Genomic DNA, 21004 nt, shown 5'->3' on the forward strand with positions numbered 1-21004 from the left:
TAGTCTGAAGCTATAAAATATATTAACTTTTAATTTCTTTAAGTTCTTTTAATTATATTGTGTAATTAGAAGTTATACATAAATAGTTCGTAACTTGAAGTTATGTACAAATTTGAATATTTTCTTATTTTGACAAAATAATCATAACTCAAATTTATGAAAAATATTGACTTTTAATTTTTATTTTGTACTCACTTTTTTTTCACAACATAAATTATGGAAAACATTTTTTATTAACAATAGTTTTATAACCAGAAGCTATACATACAATTTATAATTCTCTTGTATAACCAGAAGTTATACAAAACAAAATTATCAATGAACAAGTATGTACCTAGAAGATACATATATATATATATATATATATATATATATATATATATATATTTTGTTATATAAATATTATTATTCATAACTCGAAGTTATGAAGATAAGAAAATTAATATTATTTATATTAATCAAAGTTTATATTAAAGTCGTTAATACGTACTTTCTTATAGCTAGAAGCTACAAATAACAAAATTGTTAACTAACAATTTTGTACAACTTTGTGAAATTTATATAACCAAAAGTTATAATGGAATATATTATAGCCTGAAGCTATAATATTAAGCATATAGATAATATTTATATATTATAAAAAGATTAATATTATGTATATCAAGTTATACAAATAGGTAAGTGTTTTATAGTTTTTATGAAGTCCTATTATTATATATTATACTGTTATTGGTAGAATTTTTTTTTTTTTAATATATAAATGTGGAATTTTGGATTGCATGAAAGTATGACATTTTTGTATTGGAGGTGGTCGTTTGATTTATTTTTTATTTTTTATTTTCTAATTGTTTAATACACAATAATCTTTTGATTTAGAAAATCGAGATTTTTTGGATACATGTGAAATATATGACTTGGTCATATGATTAATAAGTTGATTTTGTATGTCAATTTTCTTTAAGACTTGTTTTTATGGTTCAAAAATTTTGAGTTATATAAAATAATATATATTATTGCATGTTGCCACATATGATATTTTTATTAATGCAAAAATTTTATTATCTAAAAATAATTTTGAAATTACAATAGGTTCAACTATTGTTCTCAATATATTATATTATGTCTTTACATATACTTTTGGTGTATTGACATTGATTTGAGCATCCAACCCATATTTATTACATTGTACACGATTTGGGTGCATTATGAGTTGCACAATAAGTCGTTAATTAAATAACAACTAAGTTTATCTTAATTTAATTTATCATTCCATTATTATTATTTTTTATTTTGAAGATTTTGTAATTTTTTATTTTTAAAATTTAATTAAATGAAAACCATATGAGACATGTATAAATTTTTAAATCATGAATTTATGTATATGCTTTTTTTTTTTTTCATTTTCTTTGTTTGTTTTTCATATGAAATTATTAAAACGTGTGAAATATAATTTTTTTATTTCATCTATTTACATATTTACAATACAATTATACTAAATGTATAAAACATTTTCACATTTTTGTTGACATAAAAAAAATCGTAAATATATTTATAATAGGTAAGTTTGTAGAGGCTCTGACACACCTAGTACACATACCTTATGAATTTAGTTAAAATCTCTTCTTTATGGACGAGTAAATAATACTTCTAATAGAATGAAAACAAACAAAGAAAATGAAGAAAAACACGAAAATTTATTCAAAATAGATAGATTCGTGTAAGTCTTGTACACTTGTACAAATGTCTTATACATTTTGTACAGGTGGGTTGTACACGTGGCTTGTACATGTGCAAAATTTTAAAAATATATATATATTCAACATTTATAAACGTCTAAGGTAAACTAGATGGTAATGATAAGGGCATTTTTGTCAAAATTTGTATGAAATTCACAGCACTTGTGAGTATAAACCCTTCAGAGCATTTTTACGCTGATTCCTCCCTCAAATGTGATCGTCCCTTGAAGCAATTGGCAACTTCTTCACTTCATATAGTACCTCCGATACAAATCTCACCGGCAAATCATCATCCCGCCGGTTTCTCTCCATTACGGTTTCTCCTTATATCCCGAGAAAATAAAGGAAAAGAAACAAAAACGAATCAAGTTTGATAACCCTTACCAAAAAGCCTCTGCGATTCTCCAGATTCATGGATGCTCTGAGAGCTTCGTACGCCAATAGTTGCTCCGACTCCGAATCCGATTCCGACACGCCGCGGCCAAGAAACGAGAACCATCAAGCGTCGGGGCCTCTGCCTCCGCCGCCTCTTGCACTCCTCAGCCCACCTAATTCTATCGGTAACTATTATATATTCGGTTTAGTGATATTCGTTTGTTTGTTTGTTTTTTTTTTTTTTTTTTGTTTTTGACATGTTTGGCTGATGAGAAAATAGAACTGGAAAAAAAAACAAGGAAAAAATCGAGTGGCATTGGAAGTTGGAGTGCCTGTTTGGCAGCTCGAACGAGAACTGTTTAGATTATATCTAGAAATTACTGTCACAGAAAACGCAAACAACGGGGGAAAAAAATCCAGAATTAAACCTGCTCGTGGTTTTAATTTTTGAAAAATGAAAAAAAAAGAAAAGAGACCATTATCATTTTCGATCCAAACAGGGTGTTAGTTTTTGAACTTCCAAAAACAATAAAAAAAACCTTATAGTTACAAATTATATCATTTTCTTTTTTCCTTCTCTTCCAAATAAAAAAACTAAATTTTAAAAATTGTTTCTAGCGCTGAAGTAACTGTGTTTGAAAAAGGATACAATATATACTTCAAGGTTTTTAAAAAATGAATTCAGATGACGTCGGTTATTAGGATTGCGAGAAGTCACAGTTGAGTTTTCCACAGGTCTAGGGAGCTTCTTCCCAAGCATAACATTCCTCTGGCTTTCCTCATGACGCACTTCAGAGAACATTTCACCTAGAAAAGGGAGAGGTTGCCGGAATTACAATTGAAAAATGGGTGAGAGAGAGAGAGCGAGAGAAGGCGAGAGAGAGTGCGTAGGAGAGTGCGATGGTGAGGAGGGGGAGGAGGGGCCGGCGCCGCGAAGCAGACGGAAGGAGTGTAGTTTCACGGTGGAATCAAAGGCATTTGAGATTATCGGGGAAGATAGAAAAGGAAAAATCCAGGTTATCATTGTGGAGAAGAAGGGAGGGGTTTCGTCATGGGTGCGTTTGGGAGCGCACGGACTAGGGCTTTTCCTGGAAGGCCTGAATCTATGTATAATGGATGAGAAAGAAGCAAGATGGGGAAGGGAATGGAAGGAGCAGGGCCGACTGTACTCCATGTCGCGAGGAAAAAACGAAGCGGGGGGATTTATCCGGCTAGGGGTCTCTGACCTAGAGAAGAAATGGTTTTGCGTCTTCATCCCGAGAGGCAAAAGGGATAAAAGGGGATGGGTGACCATGGCGGAGAAGCTTAACCAGATGGTAGGCTCCTTTGGTAGTAGTTCAAAAACCCAGGTTGAAAAGGATATGGGTAAGATTGTTGGGGGGAGTTCGTATGCTTCAATAGCAAAACGAGCTCTGTTGGGTAAAACAAACGCAATCACAGTGAAGGCGAAAAGGGAGGAATCAATGGATCTGCTCAAGAAGTTGGAGTATTGTGTGGTGGCGAGTAGAATAGACAACTCAGGGGAAGATGATGACCTTGAGAAGGTGGGACGACGCTGGGCAAAATCGTGGGAGCTTAAGGGTAGTTTAGGGCTGGCTAGGTTGGGTAAGGGAAGGGTTTTGCTGGACTTTGAAGACTTAGAAGAGGCCCGTCGTGTGGTATCCTCTGGAAATCGCAGGATGGATGGGATTCAGTTAGGGCTGGATTTTTGGAGTCCAAGGAGTGGATGTTGGACAGAGGAGGAAGAGCCAGAGGAAATTTGGGTGAGATTATTTGGACTCCCTGTCTCGCTTTGGAGTTCGGAGATCTTCAAGAAGGTGGGGGATGAATGTGGGGGCTTTATCACAGTTGACGACCAAACGAGAACGATGGGCGAGCTCCAGTGGGCTAGAATATTGGTGAGAGGGAGAGGCGAAGCTAAACCGAGTGTCCTAGAAGTTGAAGTGGAGGACGAGGTCTATGCTGTATCGTTGTGGTGGGAATGTCGGCCGGTGATAAGGAGGAGTTGCAGACATAGTGAAGGTCGTCACAGCAGTGAGGACAGGGGTAAGGAGATCTCACGCGCGGAGAAGCGAGTGAGGAAGGGGTGGGTGAGTGTGGGTCTCGAGACCCTGCAAACGTCAGAAGATGGGACGGGTGGGCAGAGGAGTGGTTCGGGCCGGGTTTCTCAAAGCCCGACTTCCAGATCTTGGGCTCTAAATGGTGCTTCGCATCTCTTAAGCCCATCTGTCAATCCAAAGCAGCTAAGAGGGGGTGAAGGGCCTGGGCTGAAGAGTGGAGTGTTGGGCCTGAAGCTGAAAGGTGTGGCTGTTAGTCCAGAAGCTGGCCCGTCCCATAGACGTGATGAAGTGGGCTGCTCTTATGTAGGCCCAATGTCGCCAAAGGCCCAGTTGTCAAACAAAGATCCTCAGTTAGTTATAAAGCAAAGGGAAGGCCCAATTTCCTCAGCAGCCCAAGACCGAAATAGCCCTCAGAAGAAGGATTCTCTGCAGAAGGGAACAGCTCCAGGTAATCCTCATGTGCCTGAGCCTTTTGTTGCACGGGAGACTGAAGATTTGAGGAAACTATATGGAGTGGCTGGGATTTCAGAGACGGATAAGGCGCTTAAAGAGGAGGCAATGAGGTATGGAATGGGATTGTGCTCTTGGGGGAAAAGGGATTTGGGGACCTCTCTTCTCAACTCTTTTAATTTTGATCGGACTCCCGGGGGGGAGTTTTTCGATCATTCTGGGGACTGGAATGAGGAGGATCGGGATAATAATACCATGTGGCTAACGGTGTATGAGGGCCGTAATGAAGGAAGAAGTGGGGGTAAGGAACTGGGAGCACAGATAAGCCACAGTGATAAGGGCAAGGGGATTTCTGGGATAGGAGATATTTGTGATGCCTAAACAGAGAGAGGTGAGCAGGAGGACAAATGGGAGGAGAGTGGCTTGGTGAAATTCAGCCAATTCCTGGGCTTCTCCACGGAGGGGTTGGAGAAGGAAATTCTGAATTTCCTGACCAAAATCAGAAAAAGAAGAGAGAAAATCCATAGTAAAGAGCTACTGGACAAATCTAAATTTGAAAGGGAGTTAAAAAGATTGGAATGCTCCATTAATTATGAGGGAGGAATTAAACAGAAAGGCTCGGTACAGGGCAAAGGGCGTCAGATTGTGATTGCCCAATGAAGTTGAAAATTCTGAGTTCGAATGTGAGGGGAGCAAATGATAGCTCTAGACGGAAAGTTATTAAGACGTTCATAAGGAACCAGAGGGTGGATGTAATTTGTATTCAGGAGACAAAAATCCAAGCTATGTCGGACAGCATTGCAAGAAGCCTAGGATCCGGAAGATTCCTAGCTTGGAAAGCTGTGAATGCGGAAGGGGCTTCAGGAGGAATTTTGATATGTTGGGATACAAGGACCTTGAATATGATAGATTGGGAAGAGGGTCAGTTCACGCTATCTTGCAGATTTCGGAATGTAGAGAATGGGGCTATATGGACTTTTACGGGAGTGTATGGTTTGTTTTCCAAAGTGGAAAGGGATGCCTTATGGGATGAGCTTGGGGCGATCAGAGGGCTGTGGGAAGACCCCTAGTGTATAGGGGGGGATTTCAATATTACCCTGTTTCCACGGGAAAGGAGTAGTCAGAGGGGAATAAATTCAGCAATGAGGAAATTTGCTGAAATTGTTGATGAGCTGGGGCTGGTGGACCTCCCCCTTTAGGGGGGTGATTTCACTTGGAGTGGGGGACTGAACAATCAGGCCTGGGCAAGATTGGACAGGTTCCTAGTATCCCCTTGTTGGATAGACCAATTCAATGGGATTAATCAGCGTAGGCTGCCCCGTCCGGTGTCCGATCATTTTCCAATTACGTTAGTGGGGGGGGGGGGGGGATAAGACGGGGCCCAACCCCCTTCAGATTTGAAAATATGTGGCTGAAGGTAGAGGGCTTCAATGATCTAGTTCACAGCTGGTGGCAAGGAATTGAGGTTAGGGGCAGTGCTAGCTACAGATTGGCTACTAAGATGAAGGAAATCAAACAGAAATTGAAAGTCTGGAATAGAGAAGTTTTTGGGCAGCTGGAGAGCAACAAATCCTTAGCCTTGCAGCAGGTGGAATTCTGGGATAGGGAGGAAAGTGAAAGAATTCTGACTATGGAGGAAATAGAGCTTAAGAAAGAGGCAAAGGATAATTATAGAAAATGGGTGATAATGGAGGAAACGCATTGGAGACAGCTCTCTAGGGAAATATGGCTGAAGGAGGGGATAGAAACACGGGTTTCTTTCACCGCATGGCAAGTGCTCACCGTAGATATAGCTCTTTGGAGAGAATAAAGATCAATGGAGTGTGGCTGATGGAGGAGAAGGATATCAGGGAAGGAATTGCTAATGAGTTCCAAAGTTTGCTTTCAGAAGATACGGGGTAGAAGGCGGACATAGGGAATCTTCAATTTGACCAGATCAGTCCACAAGAGGCTGAGTACGTGGAGAGGCCCTTTACAGAAGATGAAATTCATGCGGCCTTGATGGAGATGAATGGGGATAAAGCCCCCGGTCCGGACGGCTTTACTATGGCATTTTGGCAAAGCTGTTGGGAGTTCATTAAAGAGGAGCTTTTAGAAATGTTCAAAGACTTCTATGATCACAGCTCTTTCCTTAAGAGCCTCAACAATACCTTCTTGGTTTTGATCCCCAAGAAATGTGGGGCTGAGGATCTTAGAGATTTCAGACCTATAAGTCTCTTGGGGGGGCTTTACAAGCTGTTGGCTAAAGTGCTAGCTAATAGACTGAAGAAAGTAGTAGGCAAGGTGGTTTCCATTTCTCAGAATGCCTTTGTGAGGGGAAGACAAATCCTTGATGCCTCTTTAATTGCAAATGAAGTGATAGACACGTGGCAGAAACAAAAAGGAAGGGGTATTATATGCAAATTGGATATAGAGAAAGCCTACGACAGCATCAATTGGAAGTTCTTGTTGAAGGTGTTACAAAAGATGGGCTTTGGGTCTAAGTGGGTGGGGTGGATGTGGAGTTGTATATCCTCAGCTAAATTCTCAGTGTTGGTCAATGGAGTGCCTGCAGGTTTCTTCCCTAGCTCTAAAGGTCTTAGACAAGGGGATCCTCTGTCTCCTTATCTTTTCATTATGGGGATGGAAGTGCTAGATGTTCTTATCAGGAGAGCTGTGGAGGGGGGATTTTTATCAGGATGCAACATCAGGGGTGGAAGTGGTCCTCCAATGAACATTTCTCACTTGTTTTTTGCTGATGACACAATTATATTTTGTGAGGCTAGAAAGGATCACCTCACTCACTTAAGTTGGATTTTATTCTGGTTTGAGGCGGCTTCAGGGCTAAGGATTAATTTAGCCAAGAGTGAAATCATTCCAGTTGGAGAGGTGATGGAGATGGAGGAGTTGGCGGTTGAGCTTGGATGCAGGGTGGGGGCTTTACCATCTCAGTACTTGGGTCTCCCTCTAGGGGCTCCAAACAGAGCGCCTTATATATGGGATAGGGTGGAGGAGAGAGTTAGGAGGCGACTAGCTCTTTGGAAACGACAATATATTTCTAAAGGTGGAAGAGTCATCTTAATAAAAAGTACTTTGGCTAGCATGCCAATCTACCAAATGTCCCTGTTCAGAATGCCTAAGATAGTGGTTAGAAGGATTGAGAAACTACAAAGGGATTTTTTGTGGGGAGGGGGACATATGGAGGGAAAAGTTCATCTGGTCAAATGGGGGGTGGTTTGTACAGACAAGGATAAAGGTGGGCTAGGACTTAGAAAGCTAGCTCTGTTGAACAAAGCTTTGCTTGGCAAGTGGATATGGAGGTATGCTTGTGACAAAGATAATCTGTGGAGACAAGTGATCAAGGTGAAGTATGGGCAGGAGGGGCTTGATTGGAGGCCCAAAAAGGCAAATGGGGCGGTTGGAGTAGGGGTTTGGAAGGAGATTTGGAAAGAATCAGAGTGGTGTTGGGATAACATGACATTCCGAGTAGGGAAAGGCAACAGGATCAGATTTTGGACAGATGTGTGGTGTTCAGAAGCTCCATTGTCTCAGTGTTTCCCTCATCTCTTTGGTATGGTTGCGCAAAGGAATTCAACGGTTGAGGAAATGTGGGATCAGAATTTGGGTCAAGGAAATTGGAACTTTCACTTTGTGAGGGATTTCAATGATTGGGAGTTGGAGTTGGTGGGGGACTTTCTCCACACTTTGAGGGGTTTCAAACCCTCCTTGGAGGAAGACTCAGTTCTGTGGAGGAAAGGAAAGAGTGTTCAGTTCAGGGTAAAGGAAGCTTATAGTTTGTTGGCGAAGTCTGATGATATAGTTTTTCCTGCAAGAAGTATTTGGGTGGCAAGGGTGCCAACTAAGGTTTGTTTTTTTGCCTGGGAGGCGACATGGGGGAAGGTGCTAACATTAGATAGGCTCCAAAGAAGAGGATTTCAACTGCCAAACCGTTGCTTTTTGTGTGGCTGTGAGGAAGAAAGTGTAAATCATATCCTTATACATTGTACAGTGGTTAGAGCATTATGGGAGATTATTTTTGGTTTAGTTGATGTGAAATGGGTTTTCCCAGAAACTGTAAAGGAGGTTTTAGCTAGTTGGAGGGGTCCGTTTGTGGGAAAGAAAAGGAAAAAGATATGGGCTGCCATTCCGTTGTGTATTTTTTGGACGGTGTGGAAGGAGAGGAATAGATTAGCTTTTAGGGGGGGGATATTGAATGTTCAAAAGTTAAAGAATTTTTTTGTTTGTAATTTGTGGAGTTGGGCCAAATTGTATGTAGGAGAGGAGGCGTTCTCCCTTATAGGCTTCTTAGAGTGGATAGCTTCCACTTAGAGGGAGGTGATCCTTTTGTCTTTGTTTTTTGAGGCATAAGTTGCCTTGTATACTTCCTGTATGCTTTGCGGCGTTTTGCCTTTTTAATGCATATCCTTACTTATAAAAAAAAAAAAGGTTTTTAAAAAATGATCCATTTAACAAAATGTTTGCAAGAACATTGTTTAAAACTTGTTACCAAATATTTTTCTGTTTTTAGAAACAGAGTTAATTTTCATTTCGGCTATCAAATAGCTCTTCCATTTTGGGAAATGCTCTTACCTGATTATTTTCCTATTGATTTGAAGGTGAGCTGGTGCTGCCATCTCAATAAAATATGAAAATTTAAGCAACACACATGCTGATGCACTGACACAATGTTCAAATTTAGGAACGCAGTTTTTCTGCCACCTTAGTTGTGAGATTTTGGTAAAATTAACATTTTCCCCATATATGTATGTGTGTGTATGCATTATGATCAAATACTGTAAATCATACTAAGAAACCATCTTATTGACTCTCCAAATAAACAAGCAACTTGATTATTCAAAAATCTGCTCATGTAATTATGTCCATTAAGAAGAGCAAACCCAAGAGTTGCTTCACCAGATATAGGCTATATATATATATATATAATTTATGTTTGTGTATGTATTATGATCAAATAATGCAAAAGAAACGATCATATTGACTCTCCAAATAAACAAGCTGTCCCTTGATTATTCAAAAACCTGCTCATGTAATCATGTCTATTAAGAAGAGCAAACCCAAGAGTTGCTTCACCAGATATAGCTCATGTAATTACCCCTTGATTATGGTTCATGCGCTAACCGTTGGTTTTTTGACAATGAAGGGGAATTAAATTACTCACAAACTGCTCAGTCGGGTAGGGTAAGGAGCTTTCCTCATGTTGAAGGAAACTATGCTTTACATGTGTTCATACCAGGTTCTCACTTTGTCCTGACTTTGGTTTTTATCATTTGTTTCTTCTTGTCACTACTCTTATGCTTGTTGAATATGTTTATATTTAGATATGTCATTATTTTGTTTCTGTAAATTTACAGAGAAAAATGTAAAGTCATTAGGCCTTTTGTTGGGTATTGGAAAAAAATTGAAAGACCTCATGTTAATGAGGAAACTTGAGAAATTTACATGAAATTGAAGCTAACCACCCATATTCCCGGAAGTCAAAACTCTGAAAAATTTGAAGACTCTTCATTCTCTAGTCTTCTGTCAAAAAATCAATGCCTTAGTAGATGTAAGTAGATAGCATTCTACTTAGTTTCCCAGTTTGCTCCCTTCTCATAAAATGGTGATGACAGAGATGATGAGACCCTTGCTGATAGTGGTGCAATGAGTGAGATGATCTGGAAGGAAAACAAGATACTTATGTGGTTTATATTGATGAATTGGAGGAATGCAGGGAAGGGAGGGATTTTGTGTAAATTCAACCCTCTGATGGCTAATAACTGTGGGATGCATAATGTTTATTAATTAACAGAATTGTAGATTTTGACTTCTCTGCGGTCTCTGTCAACAAGAAATTTGTCACTTATAAAATTCTGAATTCTGGGGTTTAGGGGAAGATAGATTGGTTTGGAGTGGGGAGAAGAATGGGATTATTTCTTTTAAGTCTTACTATTATTCCTTAAGTTTTGAAATCTCTAAAAAGTTTCCAGCAAAGTGAATATAAATTCTGGAGCCTCTTTAAGTGCTTGTTTATTTGCATAGGAAGCTTGGGAGAAGATTTTGATGGTTATCAGCTTATGAAGAGGGTATTGGTTAATAGGCACTCTTTGTGTATGGTCAAGGACAAGTTAGCTTTTCATCTTGTGATCCATTGGATAACTGCCTGAAAGCTTTGGGACCTTGTTCTAGTTTTATTTGATTTGCAGTGGGTTTTCCCAAGGTCTATTGGATTGCTCCTCTTAGGCTGGAATGAGACAAGAATGCAGAAACGGCGAAAGAGAATGTGGAACTTGGCCCTTTTTGCTTGTTTTAGTGTAAATGGAAGGAATGTAACAGCAGAATTTTCATGAAGAGGAGCATCAAGATCTGAGTGTCAGAATACTGTTTCCTGAAAACTTTTTATGAATGGGCTACGATCCCTTGGGGGTTGAACTTTCCCTTATGGATTTGTTGAGGGACTAGTTCAAGTTTAGGCTTTACAGGTTTCTTCAGTTCTACTTTATTTATTTATTTATTTGTTTGTTAGTTTTCTTGCTAGAACTTGCTCCCTTTGCACATGTCCAGTGTACTGGGGTTGTGCCCCCTTTTTGTAGGTGCTCTTAATCTAATCTTATGTTTTCCATCGAAGGGGGAAAACAAAACTGAATTCCCTACTAAAAAAATCTATATCCTTTGGTTTCCTATTCATTATTTGCTGCAGCATGTATGAAATTAAATAACAAATATTGAATTTGGGTTCGATGCATGAAGTGTAGATGTGCCTGCAGGGTGTTGTATGATTAGTTAATACCTATGAAGTCAAGGGGACATTTTATGGAACTGCTATATGGTCAGTTGTGCTTGATGGTACAAAATTTTGAGGGTTTCAGAAAATGTTCACAAGACGAGTGTAACTGACATGGGGGTTCTGAGATGGATAAGTGGCAGTACAAAAAAATAGGACCATAACTTTTGTACATTTGCAATAGGTTATAGAATCAATTGAGGACAGGACGAGTAGAAGTCATCTAAAGGTACTTTAACCATGTTGAAATCACTAGATGACACTGTACAGTGGCTAGGACCCTTTGGGATATCGTCTTTGCCTTATTTGGGGTTCAGTGGGTGTTTCCAGAGAAGGTTAAAGAGGCGTTGTTCTGTTGGCGGGGTTCTTTTGTGGGCAAAAAGAGGAAGAAGATTTGGAAGACCATTCCGTTATGTATATTTTGGACGGTATGGAAAGAAAGAAATAGGCTAGCCTTTAGAGGGGGTCTCTTGGCCATTCAGACTCTCAAGAGGTCTTTTGTAAGTAGTCTGTGGAGTTGGGCTAAGTTGTATAGGGGAGAGGAGTCCTCTTCGCTTATAGGCTTCTTGGAGTGGGTTGCGACCCCTTAAGGGCTGGTGAGGTGTTTTTGTTTTTGGTTCTTTGGCCTTGTGGCTGCTTTGTATACTTCCTGTATGCGGTGCGGCCTTTCGGCCTTCTCTAATATATTTTCTGCTGTTGCTTATCAAAAAAAAAAAAATCACCAGATGACAAGAGGTAAGAAGAACATGGGTTGACACGTTGAAAGAAGACTTGATTAACTAGTGGTGGAAGATTCATGTAGGTAGCAAGGATTAAGCACTGTTCAATTGAATTGAGTATTAACATGGAATAATTTTGGTTTTTGGAAGCCATATGGAAAAAAAAATCTATTCTTATGCTTGAAATACTTTCTAGGAGATTTCCTATTGTTAACATGCTGAACATTGTAAAAATGTTGAGGAAGTCCTCTAATTTCAGATATCCAAATGGCAAAGAAACTCTACGCTTAAGAAAAAATTATTCTTTGGTTCTGTATGCTAGTTGTTTCCAAGTTAGATCCTATAAAAAAATCTCCTACAGCTGGAGGCTTGACAGATGGGTGCATGCTGCCCACATCAATGACCAAAATTTATGAAAAGTTCCAAAATGAGTCATTCTTTTGCCCTAGTTTGTGTGTGAGGAAAACACTAACTTGTTACTACTGGCCAGTTGGTCCAAACTTGTAATTCACTGTATGGCTTTGTTTTCTTGGATGTACTTTTAATTCCTAGTAATTGCCTTTAACTCATGTTGCAATGATTTCAACTTATGTTATGTTGAATGCATTGTGATTTTTGAGTTGAACAGTGCTTTAATTAAGTTCTCTTTTATAGTTTATATACCATCTTCACCAAAGAAGGAGCTGGTCCAGTATTTGAAGAAGGTCATGTCTCTAGTGCCTGGTCTTCATGTTGTTGATGTGGATATACCACTTAACATTCTATGCAAAGATGATAACAAGCTTGAACAAGTTGCATTAGGAAGGGAGTTTCATATAAGTTTAGGAAGAACTGTTCCAATCCGAGTTCACCAGATTGACTCGATAGTGACAATGCTCCGCCAGAAGCTTCAATTTCAGAGGCGGTCAGATTATCTTTTCTAGTTTATTCACTTGTTTGATTAACTATCATATCATGAGCTTGCTGGATCTAATTTCCATGAATTGTTAATTCATCATTTTGTTTCAAAACAGGTATTGGATTGACTTTAATAAGTGGGAGGTTTTTGTCAATGATGATCAGACACGCTCCTTTCTTTCAGTAGAAGTTATTGCTGGAGGCTTAGCTGAGGTATGTTGGATAGCTTGCTTTTCTCATTAGCTTATTCCTTTCTTGAGCACCGTTATCACCTGAAGATAAATATATCATTTTAAAACTAATTTGTTAAATTTGGTTTGTTTTGTCTTATATTTCTTTTGTTTTTTAGTAACATAATTTCACAATTTCTATTAATTCTTCTTTTTTCTCATAAGAGAGAGAGAGGAGGAAAAAAGCATTACTAGTTGAGCAAAAATATAAGGATGAGCATAATAATTACCTTAAAATATTTTAATGTGTTTTCATTCTTGGTTGGAATAAAATTTCATATTTTTTTTGCAACATAGCTCAACTAAAGAGAATTTTCTTATTAAAAGAGAGGGAAAAAAATAGTGTTACTTTACACATTGTAGTATAAGTATTAAAGACCACTAATTTTGGACGATGGGACCAACCTACTTCTTTTGAATGCCCCTATTTTGTGCTGATATATTGTAGATCTGTGCTGCTGTTCCTCTAGCGGCCTGCTTCTTACAGATATTCCAATAATCTCCGGTTAACATTTTTAAATTCAACTTTTATTTTGCCTCAAAGTGTGAATGTTCACAACTTCAATGGATTTCAGATAACACGGCAAATTCAAGCTGTCAATGAGGTTTATAGGCTTCACAATCTTCCTGAATTTTATGAGGTCAGGTTTATTACTACTTGAGGTCTATATGCAAATTCCAATTTATACTTTGTCAAATAGTTAAGTAATGGATATGATTGTACTTTATGCTATCCCTCACCTAGATTGTTGTACTGTGTTGGATTTTGACTGCAGGATCCACGCCCTCATATATCCTTGGTTTGGGCATTGGGGAACATTAGTGATTCACTGAAGAGAGCAGTCGAAGAGATGAGGAGACACATTAATGTTGGGGGTTCAGCACAGAAACGTATTTTCACCTGCAAATTCAATGGCATTGAGTGTAAGATAGGTAATAAGACCCATAAAATATGTAAATTTTCTGAAGATTAATCAAACCTCTGAAGTATGTAAATTTTCTAGAAGAGTGTGTTATCTTGTTTTTGTAATATAACTAATTTGGTCAGTATGATCAGTCAAATACATGTTGAGTTATAGCCTATGTGATGGATCATAGATGGAAAATTCAAAATGAAGGCTCAATATTTTTTGTTATTTTATTTCTACCACTTGAAATTTTGTGATATTAAACCTCTCAAAGCTCCATTTGGCAACAGCAAATCCACTTGCATCAGCCAAGTCAAGTGATTCACCTAGAATTGCCTCTCTAATAGCGGTTTTAGGACTCCATTTGATGACATTGCAATTATTAAGCATGGATGGTGAGCAGTTAGGATCATTAGCAACCATTAGTCTGAAAGGGATTTCATGCATGATGTGTACAATGATGGACACTGACATACAAGATGCCGTAGTGTTGAAGATTGTGAACGGATCAGATGAAAGGGGATGTTGGTTCTCTTGTTGGAGGGTGTCACTCTGGTTGGATAGATATTCATCATAGGCTTCTTTCAAAGTGCTGTAGGAGGTCTCACATAAGGTAATTCTTTGATTGCTGCAGTCTCTCATTGTTTTTTGGGATTTGAAAATGTAGTGTGATAGCTCATTCCTCTTCTGTGATCAACAGGAAGCTCAAGGTGTTGTTGTGAAATACTGGTTTAGCAATGCATCTGGCTCTCTAAGCTCCCACTCTCTAAAAATTTGGTTCAGCTGTGTGTGTGGCTCTCGAAGCAAGTGTCTTTAGAGTCTGCATGAGCAATGGAGTATGCTGCTTTTAGCATGTAAAGAACAATCTTATGCAGGTAGGTGGTGTTTTCTTTTGTACTTGCTTAGATATTTCAATGCTAATACTTAAAAATGATAGTAATTATCTTATTAAGGCTGCACCTTCTTAAACTCATATGCTTTTTTTTGCACTGAGTTTTCTAGTGGTCTTGCAGCCATGCAGGCTGCAGGATACAATGATTTTTTCTTCTTTCTATATAATATGCAAATAACACATCTCAAATCATTGAAAAAAAAAAGAAAAGATGTAAGAATTGAAGAAAAGCCTCCAAAACAATGGCACTGGTAGAATAAAAATAGGTATTTGAAGGAGTTCTCACACTGTTAAGGTTTGAATTTTTTTCTTTTTCCCGTTCTTTTTTTTTAAAAAAAAATTATTATATCCTCATCAAATGTAAATATTTACAAATAATAATCACTAGAAATCTCATAAGAAAATTGAATTATCATGCCTAGACATATCAAATGATGTCAAAGACCAAAAAAATTGTGAATTAAATTAGATATGAAAATAGTAATGAATTTGAAATTACATGTAACAGTATTAAAATCACAACTTAATTAAGTTCTAAAACAACTAGCATACAAGAGTGGACTCACATCAACTGATTCTGTTCACCATATCTGCAGCAAGTTTAGTAATCTTCTTCACATATTCTCTCACCCACTTGGCTACTAGAGACACAGTTAAGGGCAAAATTGATGTCAAAACGATGAGGAAAATCTTTAAGTTATCTGGTGAAATGGTGATTATAGCTGTATTGTATGTGAAGAACATTGCAAGAAGGCAGATTTGAAGCTCAAAATGCATTGGGAATTTGCTGGTGAGGATGCTGATCATGTAAAGGGACACTGAAAAGCCTATAGAGTTGAAAAGCACAAAAATCCCGAATGAGATGATGCCTAAAGAGCTGAAAATGGACTGCCCTGCAAAGTGTGCTTTGTTTGTGGCAGTGCTGTTGCTTTGGTTTGTTCCGCTGTTGTCTTGCCAAACACCACCAGGAGGACTGAGGCCGACTTGGTAGGTTGCAGTTGCAACTAGCACAGCAATAACTAACAGTGCACTACGAGCTTCACCTGGAGAGTCTCGGCCCCTGTGAAATCTGAAGTAGTTCACCAAATTATTTGGTTGCATTGGACATGTCTCAACTGTTGTGGTGCTGTTTAGCCGAGCATGATTCTGAGTTCCAAAAGAAGAAGGAGGAAAGGCAATGTCTTGAGCTCTCTTAGCTCCTGCGCTGTGGAGTATCTCCTTGATTTCCCTATCACCTGCTTCACTTGGAAATATCAGCAACACATCAAGGGCGGTGAGACCAGAATTGTTCATCAGATTTACTTCAGTCACTCCTGAACCAGGTATAGTTGCATCACCAAGCAAGAATTCTATCACCTGCCAAGTTATTTCTGCATTAGTCCATTCATTCATCTGTATAAAATGATAATGAAAAAAAAAAAAACTTATATTACTATTTTTCCATTTTCAGCATCTTTACTATGGTCATGCTTATCACCTTCATCCCTTAAACAACTCTTATTACCATTCTTCCTTTTACTACTAAACTATCAACTAAGGCTTGGACATATGTTCAACCCCACGTGCCACAGGGATTACTTCTAGCAACACCTGAACCAACAGTTCCTTTAATAGATGGATTGACCAAAAACCTCATAACTAAACAATAAAACGCTCCTGAAAAACCACAATGCTGCTTATTAACAACTTTATATTGCAGAATAATTTTAGTTTTGTTCATTTATTGATGTGAAAAGATATTGAAACTAGGGTAGGGGCTCAAGTTCAAATATAACAATAAGAGCCTCATCCATAAGCTAAGTTTCTACACTACTCCTTTGGTGTTTGCTCAAATTCTAGATTCTTTTCTTTGCTGGGTGTTGTTGTGAGTAGCGTTCATATTGATGGGTCCATGGAGCAAGGCCAGAAACCCACACACCCATGTTAATTGAGTTCGAAACAACTGTATTTTGAGCTTAATTCTCTGATAAGTTGAAAAGAGTGTCACCGAGTTTAGGAAGCCTGGTTTCTTGGTCCTTCTCAGATTTGGCTGCTGAAAATCCATTAGTTGATAAGCCAACTTGCTAAGGTCAAAGACTTCTCTTTTATTTTTATTTTCTTAAACTAAAGGGACTATCATCAATCCTGGATTATGCCTTCATTAATTAATCAAAAGCCCTTTCTATATGGAATTACACTCTGTTTGCTGCAGTTTTAACTTCTAGCGCAACTCTTTTGCAAAGGCATCTCACCCTCAGCTATTGAAAGGAGCTTTTAGGTCTCAAACATTCTACTTAAAAAGACACCAGCCTTCAACCAAACATCCTATAAAGGTCCCCACTAAACATGTCTTTTAAGCACATGAAGTAGCATATGCATACCTTAATATTGAAAATTAGAATACTGAATATCAAGTTACTTTGTAGGGTACCACTATATTTTACAATCAGTTTCGCCAATTTGCTTCTAGAAATAGACACAGCTCATAAATGTTTGTAATTATAAGATTTATGTTGCATGTCAGTGACTGTGGATAAAGAAAGCTATCTGGTGAAGAATATACAACATATTCCTACATTGAATGCTTGAACTTGCCTGGCGTTGCTTTCTCCAGGTTGCTAGGTGAAGGATTGTGTTGCCATGCTCATCCTTCATATTCAACACATCCTCCCTTCTCATCTCTCTCACCTTCTCCACCAAAACCCTAACTGCTTCATACTGGCTGTTCTTCACTGCAAGGTGCAGAGCAGTCTCCTTTTGCACAGTCACATCTTCAATACACTCTTTACAAGCTGAGAGAATTACCCGAACAACATTGACCTTCCCTTTCATAGCTGCACAGTGAAGTGGAGTCTTTTCATCTCTTCCTTCAAGATGACTCAGTTTCCAATCAAATTTCAGTAGCTCCATCACAACCTCTTGGTGTCCATTGGCTGCTGCCATGTGGATGGGGCTGAATCCATCCTGATTCAATTCCTTGATGAAATCAGGTTTCAACCTTATCAGCTCCTTCACAAAATCAACATGTCCAGAAATAGAAGATATGTGTAAAGGGTTCTCTGCAGAAGTCAGTGCAGTAGTGTGGAGGATAAGGGGATTTTCTCTCAGAAGTTGGTGCAGGTCCTCAACATTTCCAGCTTGGGCAGCATCCAGCAACCTTCTGTCCATTCTGCTGGCAAAATCTAGATGCAGCTGAAAGGAACAGGATCTTCTTAATTAGGTTGTTTATTACACAAGAAAAGATAGAAAGATACCAGGTCTAATACACCAAATCTCATCAAAACTTGGAGAGAACTATGTTCTTCAAATACTCATATAGGAATGCACCAAACCTCATACAAACCCCACTGGACTATCTTCTTAGATTACTTGCAAGGAAAAAATACTGACACCAAGACACTGAATCTTATCAGAATCCTTATCAGAACTCCACAATCAAGCTTGTTCAGACAAAGGGTATTTGGGCAGAGTCAAGTTTGGGGTATGTACACATAGATACCTTCCAAAAGTCAGCTTTGTTGCATCACTTCTAATATAGACAAATGAGTATAAATTTATATTAAATGAAGTAAAGAATGGAAGAAGAGAGTTTTGGTGGAAGAAGGAAAGTGAGGTCAACTTGTTTGATTATTTTAACTTATCAGCAAACAGAGTCCTTCACATACAAATAAGCATGATTCAGGCATGTAAGTGCAAATTGATTATCATAAAAATTTGTTTAGGTGATAGCCAGGTATCGTATTGAGGGTTGACCTAGATTAATCCTTATTTTGAATTGCTTTATTTGGTATTGCTAGGCTGTCACTTCATGTTTTAGGTGTTTCGAAAGCTTGTTGTCTATTTATTTTTCTGGTGTGATCCAGTAACCTATACAGTTCAAAGAATCAGATGCAAAAGGAATTATTGCAATGAATGTTCCTTGAAGTTGATTTTATTATTCAAATTAAAAGTTCTTTTAATAGTGGGAATGAAATATAACATATATATATATATATATTTGGGTTTTTGAAAACATAAAAGAAAATAAAAAATTTACCCAGAGAATGTGATTTATGATGTGTTCTTTTTATAAAGATTTCCTGAAAGTGGATCATTTTCTAGAACATGCCAACACTATAGCTTTCTTCAATTTCTACAAAAATTGGACAAATTGTGGGTTGGGCATGGATGGAATTCATCCTATTATGGATTTGAAAATCTTGTTTGATGGCTCATTCCACTCTTGCAATCAACAGGAAACTCAAAGTTGTAGAATATTGGTTTGTGATGCCTCTGCCTCTCAAAACCCTACTTGGAGATTGGTTTAGCAATGTTTGGCTTTCAAAGCAATGTCGAGTCTGCATGAACAATGAAGTGTAAAGGTTGTGGCCTTTAACGTGCAGAGGATACTCTTTTGCAGGTAGTTTGTGGTCTATTTATTTTATTTTTTAATTGTTTGGATATTTGAAAGCTAATAACTTATTAGATAATAGGAATTATCTTATTAATTGTTCCAATTTTTTTTTGTCCTCGATTGAAATTGTAGTTTTTCACCATTTCTCACAATTTCTCATTTCTAAATCACATCTGTATTCTTCCTAATTGTTTTTCTCACTTTTGAACTTTAAGCAAGATGATTTGTGATTAGGGTTTGTGGTTAGGAAAAAATAGGTTGAGAGAAAAAGGAAGTAGATGGATTTAGGAAGAGAATAACGAGAATGGTGTTTTGGTTATTTTTTAAATTGTAAGGTGGATGTATTAATAAGTTTGAATTTTTAGGTGGATGTATAAATAAGGTGAATGTAAAGAGAGTTTAGGTGGATGCATTTATAATCTCGCTTATTTTTCAAGTTCAAAAGTGGGAGGGTCGGAGTTTACAAATTTGACATCTTTTTATTCCTTTTAATCAACTAATTCTTTATTTTGTTCTGAGTTGGGGCCTTGAGTAGGCACCTCCTCATAAACTAATGAGAGCACCATTACCCTAAAGTACCCCTTCTTCGTTAACTAATCCAATCCTTTACCTAATCCAACCTGAAAAATTGCCATCTCTCAGCTGTTCTATAATCTGGTATTTCCTGCAATCGAAACTGGTAAATCCATACCTGGAAACCAGATATTTAATATTAGGTTACTTCGCATTGTAGTACCGGATTTTCTGATCGGTTTCGATTTACTTCTTGAATCGATATGTAAAGTTATGCTTGGTTCTCTGAAAATTTGAGGTAAAGAAAGTAAGGAGGAGAATTTTTATTTTTATTTTTTTATATACTATTTCAAATTCATTAATTTATTTTAATTTTTGATTAAATGATTTAAAATATATAAAATTTTAATTAATTTTAATTATATATGATTTACTTTTATGTTTAATTTAGAAATCCATTCTGATTCAACCTTGTCATCTCCTTTGCAAATTCAACATGCCCTAAAACAGAAGCTACGTGGAGAGGAAGCTAGTGCAAGGGTGTGGAGGATAAGGGGATTTTCTCCCATTTCCCATTATATAATTATAGTTTAATAATTAAAAACTATAAGACAAAAATTAGTTTTCTATTCTTAAAAATATAAAACATGAAGTTTTTAAATAATATTTTTTTTAATTGTTTTTAATAGGATAGTTTAAAAAAATAATTATATAAATATGAAAAATAATTAAAAATAAAATATTATATATAAAAATTATTTTTTAAAATATATTTAGAAATATAAAATAAATTAAAAATATTTTAAGTTCTCAAACAAACTTTTATTTTTTAAAACATTAGTATTTAAAAACTATTTTAAAAAATTATTTATCAAAACTGTTTTTTGAAATATTTTTTAACATGATTTTGACAATTTAACATGCCGCCAAAAAAAGATGAATTAGGTATAAGGAATCAAATTGTCATAACATGGACTCACGTTTTTCACAAATTTAAGCGTCTACACATATTTTATATATTAGTGAAAAAACCTATCAGGCATCTTACGAGGGCTGACGATTAATTCTTATTTAAATTTGCTTTAGATGGTG

At 37.3% G+C, this 21004-nt stretch overlaps 2 protein-coding genes across 2 annotated transcripts; one reads left to right on the plus strand and one right to left on the minus strand.

The window, feature by feature from the left end:
• The first annotated feature begins 1934 nt into the window (after positions 1-1934).
• LOC117933769 (U6 snRNA phosphodiesterase) lies at positions 1935-19493 on the plus strand. The gene is made up of 9 exons (XM_034855292.1): positions 1935-2296; positions 9762-9854; positions 12755-13004; positions 13114-13210; positions 13803-13868; positions 14004-14748; positions 14836-15010; positions 15624-16349; positions 19242-19493. The coding sequence occupies exons 1-6, from the start codon at positions 2149-2151 to the stop codon at positions 14199-14201; spliced, it is 852 nt and encodes a 283-aa protein (XP_034711183.1). The 5' UTR covers positions 1935-2148; the 3' UTR covers positions 14202-14748; positions 14836-15010; positions 15624-16349; positions 19242-19493.
• On the minus strand, positions 15481-18435 carry LOC117933768 (ankyrin repeat-containing protein BDA1). Its single transcript, XM_034855291.1, has 2 exons — positions 17602-18435; positions 15481-16383 (listed from the first exon to the last, which is right to left on the minus strand). The coding sequence occupies exons 1-2, from the start codon at positions 18172-18174 to the stop codon at positions 15595-15597; spliced, it is 1362 nt and encodes a 453-aa protein (XP_034711182.1). The 5' UTR covers positions 18175-18435; the 3' UTR covers positions 15481-15594.
• Positions 19494-21004: the final 1511 nt, after the last annotated feature.

The sequence above is a fragment of the Vitis riparia genome, chromosome 16, assembly GCF_004353265.1.
Source record: "Vitis riparia cultivar Riparia Gloire de Montpellier isolate 1030 chromosome 16, EGFV_Vit.rip_1.0, whole genome shotgun sequence".
In the NCBI taxonomy this organism is placed as follows: Eukaryota; Viridiplantae; Streptophyta; class Magnoliopsida; order Vitales; family Vitaceae; genus Vitis; species Vitis riparia.